The sequence below is a fragment of the Acromyrmex echinatior genome, chromosome 7 (genome assembly GCF_024713525.1).
Source record: "Acromyrmex echinatior isolate Ae372 chromosome 7, ASM2471352v2, whole genome shotgun sequence".
In the NCBI taxonomy this organism is placed as follows: Eukaryota; Metazoa; Arthropoda; class Insecta; order Hymenoptera; family Formicidae; genus Acromyrmex; species Acromyrmex echinatior.
Genome location: NC_141858.1, coordinates 8,108,689 through 8,122,127, shown reverse-complemented (window position 1 = coordinate 8,122,127; position 13,439 = coordinate 8,108,689). Strand labels below are relative to the sequence as shown.

General features: G+C 32.0%; 1 protein-coding gene across 4 annotated transcripts in view; it reads left to right on the top strand.

The window, feature by feature from the left end:
* The window catches only part of Stacl (SH3 and cysteine-rich domain-containing protein), a 69,704-nt gene that overhangs the window by 50,936 nt on the left and 5,329 nt on the right, over positions 1-13,439 (top strand). For 2 of the 4 annotated variants that reach the window (XM_011068665.2, XM_087408181.1), the window contains 5 exons: positions 467-621; positions 1,640-1,693; positions 4,904-5,178; positions 6,219-6,377; positions 12,508-12,681. In XM_011068665.2, the coding sequence (XP_011066967.1) occupies positions 467-621; positions 1,640-1,693; positions 4,904-5,178; positions 6,219-6,377; positions 12,508-12,681 (817 nt within the window). The remainder of the gene's footprint in view (positions 1-466; positions 622-1,639; positions 1,694-4,903; positions 5,179-6,218; positions 6,378-12,507; positions 12,682-13,439) is intronic. The other 2 variants (XM_087408182.1, XM_087408183.1) reach the window with 2 other exon arrangements.

Below are 13,439 nucleotides of genomic sequence, written 5' to 3'. Positions count from 1 at the left end.
TAAATAAAAAGTAAAATTTATTAATCGGTATCGAACCTTCCTTACTGCAAATTTCGTATAGCATATTACCTCATTTATTATAGTTTGTTTGATCATCAACGTTAATTATTGCAATAATAAAAATTCTCGAAGTAAAATTCCGTTAAGTTTTAACTTAAAGAAATTAAATAAAATTCTATTATAATATTTACTAATCCTAAATTTTTTCGGTTTTTTTTTAAATTTCAATTATTTGTGTTTTTTAAATTTTATGTTTCCAAAAATAAAATTTGTCAACACTAAACATTTCACATTTCATATTAAAATAATGCTAAATTTTTCCACATATTATTTGCTATAAAAACAATCACGGAAATATTTTACATGAATTTTTTAATTATTGAAAATATGTTATATATAAGATGTGAGTGTATGTGAGTGTGTGTGTGTGTGTATATATATATATATTTTTTTTTGTCAATTACAGAAGGAACTTTTCGGAGGAGGCGAAGTTGGTCAACCGGATGGAATGACCAGTCGGAAGATGTCAAATGGCTCAACCGGAAGTCCCAAGCTGAAATGGCTGAAAGCATTCAAAAGCCTAAAGACTAGTTCACCCACGACACCACCGTTATCCGACAAGTGAGCTACTTTCCTTTCTACTAATACCAATTTCCATCACGTGCATGCCGCGAAAAAGCGCCGAAGTTTTCGGAGATGGTTTTTGCCGGGCGATACTGAGAACTATATATTTGCTTTCTATATGTACTCTCTTCAATACAAATCCCAGAAATGAAAGAGGATCATTTTTCGAGTAAATCTGACTGATTGTCTCATTCGTGTTTCTCTTTGCTAAACTTTGTTTCGAGACGCTCAGTAGAGAATAGCGCAGCTGGGATACATTCGTGGGATGCGCAAATTGGAAATTTCGTTAGCCAACATTGAAAAGAAGTAAAAATGATATATAGTTGTATAACTCGAAGTTCTACTTCAAAAGATGTATTGCTAAAAAAATAATTTACTCTAATTTTTCTTCTTATCTCTCAGTGTGTATACATGCATACACATATATATATATATACATCTGTTATTTAAAAAGAAGCATTTTGCGAATCCAACGTAACATATGCATGAATAAATGAAATAACGAATGTTCTTCAAAGATTAGATATCGCTTTATCTTGATGTAGATAGATGATTTTAATTCGACTTTAATTATTTTTCCATCCGTTATTTTAATAGGAAATTAGAAATTTTCTCACAAATTTTGAAAGTTAAATTAGAAATGTAGTCACCGTAGGTACTCTTATTCAATATTGATGTATTAACTGAATTAAATGCGAAAGTTCTACAAGGAAAACTTGAATTTGTGTTTCGCAAACAATTCACTCGTCAAACATTTCACCGGCAATGGAAACGCCTTCACCGTCATCTTAGAAAACAAACAGCATAGAGTAAATAAAGTTTTTCTTGTTGCACCTTCGCAGACTTATAGAACGATTGTTGTCAAAGTGAATTCTCAAGACGAGATGTTTGAGTTAATATATGCTTTTACTTCCGTGTGCTTTGTAAGTTTCCCAATTAGGGGAACCATAGACGTTAGACGAAAGGGACTTTGAATAACCGTAGATACTGTTTTGCGAATGCTCGACTAATAAAGAGGAAAGCAGGCAACCATGTACCACGCAGTTTCCACCGTCGTCGCCATGTCCAGGTAAGTTTCAGATTGTTCGTGAACATCAGTTGATATTGCGACTTTACATTTGTCATTTGTAAACGTTTGAAAACGGATATTTACTTGAAACATGAAATCGCTCTTAATAAAATTTTTACTATTTAATCGGAGAGTTGATTTAATTCTCATTATTTATTTTTACACATTAACAGACCATGTTGAATTAAATCTTTGTATGTTAACAGAATATCTTTATTTTCTTCCGACCTTTTGTTATATAATTAATAAAAAGAGAAATATTATATCCGCTATATTAATCTTCCGTCTGCAATCATATTTTTGTTCCCTCCGTCTGCAATCTGGATCTTTTTTTTGTTCAGTCTAATTAAATTCTTTTTCATTTTAGACTTTCAAAGAAATTCAAGATAACTTTTCAACATCTCTATTATATTATCAAATAATTTTGAACTCAAATGTTAAAAGCTTTATTCAATAAAATTTAAAATTTGAGATTGGAAAAACTAATTATATGAAAAAAGTGCTTTTAGTCAAATTAGCTAAAACTGTGCTATTTTGTAACTTATGAGATACTGATAAACGCCCGTTTCCACCAATGTAGATTAACTTATTTTTTATCTTTTTCTAGTGTTAAGAATTAGAAAAGGATAATACGTAAATTAAATCGAGATTAAAGTTAATCTACATTGGTAGAAATGGACATAAATACCATAAAAAATAGACAGATTTTGCTGTAGCATCGTTTGAAAGTTTTTGTAACTGTATAAACAATAAACATTTATACAGTTAAACATGTAACATACAACCATTTGTATGTATATTAAAGTTTATGTCTCTTTGTTAATGGATGGCAGGGAGAGAGGTAGTACAGATGTATACGTAACATTATAGGATAAAAGCACTAGATGCGGATGAGGCACTAATTCCGAATCACTTTATATTTAAATAATTATAGTATATTCAATTAAATGGTACATATTATAAGATTCTTTAGTATTTGTTTTATCTCTTTCAAGTGTCAATTGATTTTAATTTATTACAAGAACAGCGCATTTTATTGATGTTACTAATTAAATGTGCGAGGTTAACCAACATATGTATCTTCAAAAATTCAAAATGTAATGTCATAAAAATTATCTTATAGCTTTTATAGTAGGTAATAAATAGCATTAGATTTCATGGAAAAAACCGAAAACGTTATGTTCAGTTGAGAGTAAATGTGTCCACAGGTGTTTGTTTAATCATTATGTTATAACGATACTTTTATTGCGTAAATTTATTATAAAAATGTTTAAAAACGTGTCACTTCTTACAAATAATGTCATCCCGAAAAAATTTATTGGTTTTAAGTATCGAAATAGAATAGTATAAAATAGTATATATAGTCTATATGCAAAAAGTATTACTATTCATAATTTAATTGTTTTTTATTGTTAAATGTTCAATTTTCATTAATTATTATTAGAATTTTAATTATCATTGATTTTTAACTGTCACTAATTTAAAATAAACTTGAATGTGTTAAAATTGCATCACGATTCACAATTAGATCTTAGAACTAGATGTGGATTATCAATTATAATTTCGTTATATTACGATATGCATGCGCAAATCATTTTTATTATTCTTATGGAATGTAGTAACGCTATCAAAAAGGATAAAGCATTGATTGGCATTGATCCCCAATTACATGAGGTCTAATTGTGGATACTTGTCATTACTTTACTTAATTTAAATTAAAACATATATAAAACGGTAATAAAATGAAATAAAATCATCCATAATGTAATCTTTATGATCAATTATAACCAGTAAAAGTAAGTTAAGTATTTTATTAACTGTTTCGGATAAAAAAGTGAATTTTTTTAAAGAGTGATCCACAACTAGTATTTTTACCTTATGTGTATATGTATATGTCTGTGTCGATGGTTATTTCATTCGTACATTTGACATTACGTATGGACATACGTACAGTTATGTATATACATGCCTATACAGTTAAAAAAACAAATTGTATACCGTAAATAAAGATATTTCTTCAGTCCAATTGAACTAAAAATAACAATTTTCAAATTACAGCAAAATCTGCTCATTTTCGATGGTTGTGTTTATAGAGATTTTTGATCAACATATATTATAAAATATCACGGATTCAGCTAATTTAAAATCACTTTTTCCATATAATTAATCCTTTGAAAGTGAAATTTCGTTTGTGCCAAAAAAAAAACCCAGACTGACAGAGGATTAATTTTGAATTCTATTCTTGGGTAAAAAAAATTATTAATTAAATTGTATGGCTATGAGTAAAAGTTGGATATCGAGTGCTAAATTGATATTTAATATTCAAAACATAAGAATATATAAGAAACAAATGTTTCCTTTATTAGGTCAGCCTCAATGTAACAAGTATAGTTAATAATAAAAAAGTTCCGCAACGCCAAGTAGATTAACAATAAAATTCAAATTATACATACAAAGCGTTACAAAATTCCGAATCACTTTTCTTTTCGTTTTCGATATCTTCCATTACGTTATTGTCCAATATTGCAACGTAATATCGTCCAAATTGATCATTGCAATTTAAAAAAAATTGTTCTATTCATTTTTTGCATTTATTGCTAATGTTTGTCATTTCCACTTGCCACGGTGGATCAATATCACATTTGTTGTTATAAGCTAATTAATTTAATTAAGCTAATTAATTTAATAAGTAATTAAAGTAAGAAATTAAATAATTAAATGAATAAAAAATAAATACAACAATTTAATTTATTAAAAGTAATAAACAATTAAATAAAAAATAAATACAAAAATTTAATTTTCATATTTATTTTTTATTCATTTAATTATTTAATTGTTTATTACTTTAATTATTTAGCTTATGCAAAATTGAAACGTTTGTTTCTTCCATATTCTTATCCAAGTTTTAAATATTAAATATCAATTTAGAACTCGACATCTCCAACTTTTACTCGTGTAGCCTATATATTTAATTTATATATTTAATATATTTATATATTTAATTTAATTTTTAATTATTAAGTAATAATATTTATTTTTAAAAAATTATACAAGTTTTTTTATTTAATTTGCATTTTTTATTTAATAATGCACTCTTCCTCGCAAGAACACGTATGAAACGGTAATAATCGCACGATCGCAAGGAAACACGCGCACGTCGACTTTCGCGAAACCCGAGGAATCCGTGAACAAGGAAGATTGCTTTCACAGGAAGAGCCTCGAGTCCGAGGGTGGGCATACTTGGCGCGAATATACGTACCGTAAGATTACACCGTGCGACGCGTGCGGCCAGGTACTGCGCGGCCACAGCCGTCAGGGTGTCCGATGTCGCGGTTGCAAGGCAAACGCGCATACGGACTGCATCAACATGGTGCAACCAGCATTGTGCCCAAGCCTGGCGCCGAAGAAGGGCGGCGGTATACCGCTTCTACGGCGACAAAAGACTCAAGTAACCACCGACGAGGTGCCAGCATCATCCGAGCACAGTGAGTACAAATTAGATACACGAGATCCACGACGCGTGTTTTTCCCTCCTTTCTCCCTCCGCCATCAGCGACGCGACAGCTCTCTCATTGTCGAGGACATTTTATCGATGAACGAAGGGAACCGGTCGATTTCTCGATAAGCCTGTTATCTCTCGCCGATTGGATCGGGGGGATCATTCTGTTTTTTTCCTGTTTTGCGGGAGAACGTCGGGTTTCCCTTCATGCATGACGGGTAGTTAAAAATTGTTAGAAATCTATTCGGAAATACAGCCAACGCGAGAGGACTTTTTTTTTTGCAATTTCTCTTTGTCGTGTTCTACGTATAGTGACGAGTGAATGGATTTAGAAGAAAAAACGGTGGAACTCTTGAAAAATAAAAGTCATTAAAATAAATAAATTATATAACTTTCCTATATAACGGAGAATTGTTTATCAAATAATTTTTAGTAGAATCTGAATTGTATTTTTTAGCTTTTTAATCTAAAAACTTTTTCAAAAAATATTTGAAGACTTATTCTACACATACAATTCCATTCATTCGCTGAAACTGTGTAACTGTTGCGTATTAAAAAGTAGTGAAAGAGTAAATTGCTCGTCTACAAAGTTGGATTTGATATAGCCAATAATATTCTTTATTATGGACTAAAACTTGTTTTTCTTTACAAAAATTTAATTGGATAACACTAATTGGATAATTCAAAATTTTACCATGAAATATTAGATAATGATAAACATCAAATTAAGATTTTATTGAAGCTGTTGAGTCATTTCGAAAAGAAGACTTCATTATTTTCTATGGAGCATCTCTCTACACTACGATTTAATATTTATCGTGAAGATTATTCGTTCGTTCGTGCTGTTGCCAAAGCCGCTATATCGTTTATCGCGCGTCATCTCATTTATCAACGAAAAAAGGGAAGAAGAAGACAGATCAACGTGGAGGAAATTGAGCACTTGACTGAGCGCGCGATTCAAAAAATCACGAATAGTCCGTTCGGTGCGCTTTTGCATTGCTGTGTCTCTTTATCCCGTATGGACAGACGTGGACGCCATATACCAGGTGCTGAAGCAGGCAGGCGAGATCCGTGGAAACTCGACAAACTCACCACCTACGCCTCCCACAGCAGAACACCCTCCTTCCGGTGCAGCACCTTCGTCAGCGAGGGCTTCCTCCCATCCCTGTTCCTCGTCCACCTCTGGTAAGGCGCACTACCAAGAATTCCTGCCGACCTTGGAACGTACGTCGGAACCCCGAAAATTTTCCCACGTACAATGGCGGATTACATGCGCGACATTCACCGGGATCTCGAGATCAAGAAGCTCGAATCTCATGTTCCAGAATTTTGTCGCTATATATTATTTATATAACGTTATTAAACTGTTGAATTTTATTAAGCTATTATAAAAATACACAATACTGGGTTTTTTTCTCAAACTTCTTATTTGATGGGGTGGAATTTTTAGTAGCATTTCTTAAATAGGAATCTCACTCTTTGAGTGCTGTAATCTGAGTGTAATCCGTCATGGGGAAAAATTCATGGAATTCGATATCCAAAGCTATAGTTCAGTTTTAACAATAGATACGCTTTCAAAGCTGAAACATGTCTCAGTTATTGGAGGACATATCTCTCTGTTGACGTAGTACTGGAGCAACGTATTTCTTGAATGTGTATCTTATATTTTATATAATCTAATTGCAAGTTCGTATCGATATTTAATCCATTTTTTTTTCTATATAATTCTATGTAATATTCCCAAATTTTTATTTTAATTCAGTAAACTGAATAGTTTCTTTTATTGAAACTGTAAAGGAGATAAGTAATCTTTTAATTATTATTTTTATTTTTTTTTAGTATTGTAGTTATTATATTCTTATACTTACATGAAAAAGAAGATAGAAATATAAACTGAATTTAATGAAATGCACTGTATACACTTATTTTTTTTAATTGTTCATATGTAAAAATCTTATCAAAACTAGAATGTATATGAGTCAAACGTAAAATCAAAATTCTATTTCATATTCCTATCTTCTCGACTGCTAGTTAAGTTGCTGTTATGTAATTGAATTTGTGTATTATTCCTTTTTAAGAGCACGTGTATGTGTGTGCGTGTTTAATGTCGTTTGTGCTCCAGTACTGTCAGTTCCAAGGTCTGTACTCATTCATGTGTTTATGTAAAGCCGCTCGTCTTCTTCAGGGACATGACTCGTAAAATTCGTAATCTATCGATTCTTCAATGTGTACACTCCTTTCTTCTTCTTCTCCTTCTGCTACACTTATCTTCTTCTATTGCTGCTTCTTTCTTCTTCTATTCTGTATTCTGCTTATCATTAAGATAAATAATTTGATCGATTTTTAGAGGTAAGTCGCTGACGTCATTGTTGATATTATTTAACGCTATGTTATTACGTTATATCGAAAAGATTATCTATAGCGATACGACGTTACATTTGTTACATTTGTCACACCCAGGACGACAAATCTGCCCAATCACACGTTCTACTTTTGTATTTTTATCTGTTCTATTATTATTATTATTTAATAACTCTTAATGATCTTTAAATTATATGATATATATATATATAATACAATTAATATTAATACAAGAAAGATTGTACTAATGTTTTTTATACAATTTTGATAAATTATTTCTAGATGTTTAAGATATAATAGTAATTATCGCTAATAATTTTATATATAAAATACGTGCAAGTGTATTGATTCGTCAAACAGTTTTATTATCTAATTCTTCTAACAATAAACTGTGCATTTTACAGTTTTCGTTTCAAACATATTCAGTTTTAAGGGACTTTTCGTGTCAAGAATGACGATAAATCAAGATTTTTGGGCTGATTTTTGTCGTCGTGGATGTTTCCTCGACGACGAGAGAAATATTTTATCGCTTATCGCCCTCTTGACTCTCATCGCGGACGGCTTATCAAGTCCCCATCCCAAATCACCCCTCATTAGCTTTCTGTCATATGTAATATCTGTAATAATAATAACGGCTGATAATGATAACGGTATTAGTAACCGTAATAATTGAAACACATTCAATGTAACACAATAAGTAGATATTAATAAATAATAACGCTCTATATAGTGATTAAGTTAATTACAACGTTTATTATATATGTTTGATACTTTTACGATCATTTAATTATTGCTTCCATCCTTTCTTTTCGTTTATAGTCGCAAATTTTTTACAACAGTAGACATTTGCGAAATGAAATTATAATATCATAATAAAAACATTGGTACACAAAAAAAAAACCCAAATAACGGAGGTTAACATAAGGAGCAACTAACGAGAAAAGAATATCACCGAATATCAACTAACCTGCCGAAGAACATCAGTAACATTGAGATTTCTAGCCTGTGCTAGCTTAACGAGAACTTGTGCGAGTTTGACGATTCTATAACCCTAAACAACCTTGAGACTGAGAGATCAATTGAGAAATCGAGTGGAGAGTGAATCAGAAGCAAACTGACTTCCACCGAAAGAGATCGGAATGTCGCATGTTCGCTGTGACCGTTGTTGAAATTTGATTGATCAGGGCGCGGCAGCGGTGGATCCACTTCCGGCACGCGACCCTTCGGGCAGCCTCTGGTGCTGATGTCGCAGGAATCGCCTTCGACGTCGGCTTCGCTAAGGACACCCGAGATGGACGTGCAAGCACAGCGCGGCGCCAATAAAAAACGATGACGATGCGTCGCATCGCGTTGCGTCGCGTCGCGTCGTCTCGGTCGAATGACGCATTTGCGCGAGTGCATCCGTGGATACAAATCCTTTCGGGAAGGATCTATCCCGAGGACACCACGGCGTCGTCGGTCTCGTCATTTTTCTTTTCGCTCGAGCACTATCGATTTTATTTATTCGTTTGTACGACTCGGTCTTTGTGTGGCCCGATTTTCTTCCCACGACTCCGTACGAGAAAACCATATATTTGACGGACATTCTTGGATATCCATCGGATATCTAAATATATCCCGATAATCCCTGGATTTTTATGCTCTCGTTTCCATCAATATAGATTAACTTTAATCTCGGTTCGATTCTCTTCATCTTTTTCTACAGAATTATAAGAATTGTATTCATTTCTACCAATGTAGCTTAACTTTAATCTCGGTTTATTTATTTTTTCATCTTTTTCTAATTCTTAGAACTGGAAGAAGATAAAAAATGTGAGTTAAATTCAGATTAAGTTTAATTCTTAATTAATAGAAGTGAGCATTAGAAATTAGACATTGAGAGTATATCGAACCGAGATTAAAAATTAATCTGTTAGTAGAAACAAGCATTAAACGTTCGTTTAACTGCCACGTAAATTATTATACATGAGGGACTATTACATGAAGAGGACGTAATGAATATTTTATGTTATATCTGTGCGCGATTCACGGCTATGTATAATAGCAGTATTATTAAATATTAAAAAATCTAGAATGTTTCAGGATATTTAAAAATATCCAATGGACATTTCGATATGTCTATTATAACGTATTTAGTCCGTATTGTATATTGTATAACAATAAATAACATCATCTATACATTAATTAACTATACCTTGACGTCCTTGACTACATTTCGTAATGTTTGAGGAGATATTTCGCGCTCGTTGATTAATAGACGCTAATGGATGACCACAGAGACAGCGAATATCGGACAGATGCGCAAACGTGGCTGTTTGATTCTCGAATGTATCGATCCGGCTCTATATACATATAATAGACCGCTATATATTATATCCAGAACAATCGAAAAGCAGATTCCTCACGCGACTCGAACTCATCACGAATGCATGATCATTGGAAATTTACTTCCCTGAAATAATTAGCTAGCTGCACGAAGAAGAGACGGAAAAATACGATGAGATATCCAGAATATAGAGAAAGAGCGCAAATACATAGGATCACGCAGGATTGGCGAGAAGAGCGCAAATACATGTTTTTAAATTGAACCTGATTCGCCCATCACGAAGTATTTGCCTATTTATATATCCATACACACACATACACATACCCATTCGACATTGCAACGATCATTTGCGATCCATCATGCTTAGGATTGTTTAACGGGAGAGCACCGTTTCAAAAGCTGTCGTTCTGAACTAAAATATAAGTTGAATAAAAGTTCCAGTTTGATATACTAACTATTTTGAAATATAAACCATTCGAAAATATTTCGAAAATATAATATGCATAAAACGTAAATTAAGATATAGAAGAATTTGTCCGCAGGAATATCAGAATAAAGAAAACTTATGGGATTATTACATTTCTATCTTACGTTTTCGCGGATTATTAAATCATCATTTCAAGATATTTCAATCGATTTATTTAAGGCTTTTTTCCTTATATACTTTTCGTTTTATTTTTCGTTAACGTTTTTTCTAAATTTCTTCAAGTGAACTCTCACTCCAAAAGAGTGAAAATATTGCCACTATTAAAAAAGAAGTAAAAATATTTGCATTCTTGAATAAGAGTGACAGATTTTCACTTTTTTTGGAGTGAAATTCACTCTAAAGGAATAAAATCTCATTTCTTTAAAAGGAGTAAGATTTCTTTCCTTTGAAATGAATCTCACTCCAAAAGGGTGACAATCTGCTACTTTTATTCAAGAGTACAAATATTTTCACTCTTTTTCAATAGTGACAGTATTTTCACTCTTTTTTAGTAAGATTTCACTCCAAGAGACAGTATAAATGATTTATAAATACGAATTTTAAAAAAATTAAATTAAAAAAAAATCTTATTTTTTCATAGAAAACTTCAAATACGTTTCAATAACTGTATGTTCGTAGATATCGACTGTGACAAATATTAAATCGCAAAAACGGATTTATTGAGTGAATAAAAAACCAATCGCAGCTTGTGGTTCGTTACATAGTATGTAAATACAACTTGCGGAAGACAATTTGCGCTTTGCTGTCGATTTAAATCGACATAACACGGCCACTATCGCTTTTTACGCTGATAGCGAGGCTATTTTATCGGCTCCACTGTATATGATGGGGGTCTTTTATTATCGCAAACGAAATAGGATTTATTCCGCGTTTATTTCTATCACCAATACGCTGCTTAATCGCTCAACATTTTCTCTTTCGTTTCTTTATTTTTATTTCATAGTGTACAGTGTATGAAATCAAAACGAAAACAATCTTAGGACAGTTGATCATGTAGCTCTGTGTTATAAAATTTTAGAAACGTGCTTTTGTCGGCGGTAGAGCGATGAAAGTAAATATTTAACAATAAGCTTAGAGAGACATTGTAACGTCTTTATATAACGATGCTTTAAGTTCATTGCGAGAGAAATGCTCGTTTTTTTTGCTCCAAAAGACTCGTCAGTTGAATCTTTGTACACTTTGTGAGTATTGCAGTTTTTGTTGTTATAATTTATCGTTGTACAATATAACACTTATACCGTCGAAATACGCAATTAGGAGAAGAAGAAAATATAATTACTTGCAATTAGAATAATAGAACTAAAGGGTTTGTTATGCAGAGAATTATTATTTTACGCGCCCACATCCAGAATATTATTTGCGAGTTTTTTCCGAAAGCACATGTAAATATTGTAAATAAAAATCTTATTTTCCGCAACTTCGATATTTTTCATATTTTGTTGCGAGTCGTGTCCCGTTATAATAGTGCTGCTTGTAAGCTTTTTATTTCAGTATATAAATTATGTTAAGTAATTAGAGTGCATTTGTAAAAAAAATTGCTTGCTCTGCTTGCTCGTGCAGTCAGTATTTCCATATTCGACGCTGACGATCGATTTTCTCTTTCAAGATAGATACCTTCACGAACTTTATTTGTAAAAAAACGAATTTTACTTGTAGAAATGGAATTATCTATCATTCAACTAATTATGGAAATTTCATTAATTATTCATTACTTTTTTTCGGAATTTTTTTATCTACAGTAGTCATTAAAGAGTCGCGATTGAAAATTTTAAAATAAATTTTATTGAAAGGACAGAAATTGAATAAATATTCAGATTGAAATTAAATATTCAGATTTGGAACTTAACATTACTAAATCAATTTGGAGATTATTTTTATAAGCTAGGCTACTTATCTTTATGAAATGTTTTGTTAAAAAGAAATATTATTTTTAATTTTTCATTAATTCATCTTTTATAGAACAAATTTAAATTGTTCATTAAAAGAAGACATATACATATCAGAACGGCTTAGATTTTCATAATTTCAGAGATTTCCTTTATCAGTCGCGATTTATTATGTCTAATTTTCGATGTCAGCGTGGAAAATGCAACTTTCACTGTGGCTAACACGTTTCTAACCAATAATTATGAAAAACCAAGCACCGCATAGTCCTCAACGTAGACGCGAGAGGCTGAATCTGCGGATGAAGAGCCTCAGTCTGGATTCTCCGGAAGGCACTGCGCACGTGCGTCGTCCACGGGATTATTATGCCGCGGGTGCAAGAGAAACCACACCGCCCCGACATTCTGACAGCGGCAGTATCAACAGGCTGTGTAAGTAACCGCAAACGTAATATCGTGATATATATCGTGATATAACTCCGGCAAATACGCCGCGCTGGGATTTACGCCGCAGAAGTCAGAAAAAAATAGAAGGAGTTGGGGTAATTTTCCCGCAACTACTTTGTTACATGCCTTTATGTTATATTAGTATTGTGTTATGATTTCAGTTATTGTTAATATTAATGAAATTATTGTGAGTTCAATCGACATTTGTCACTGTAGCACCATCATAAAATATAATCTACAAAATGATTACTGTAGGACGTGCAAAAGACTTAATGGTTATTTCGTGATACATGAGTAGAGGAATAGTAAAGCATGTTGTATAACAAAATACAAGTACTTTGCTCTTGTATTCTTTGTTTAGTTTGTTGTCTTGTATATCCCATGGCATTTTTAACGGGAGGGATTTATGTCCTAAGTATACAAAGTGGGCAGATTAAATTCAGTGCACTAAATGCAATGAATGCATTACATGAAATATGTACCTCATGTTATAACACTTGTAATACATGTGGGAAGATTGTAATTATTATTTATTACACATATACACATTTATCATTTGTATTCCTTAATAAAATTTTATGAACGCATTTTATAAGTTATTGTGTCATTTTACAACTTATTTATATGCATTATTTGTAAATTGTTCATGAGCTGTATACCCCCTCCCCTTATAGAGTAGCCATATATTCCATCTCTATGGGATATACGGCAAAAATACAAATGTTTTAAAAAGTTTGTTTTTT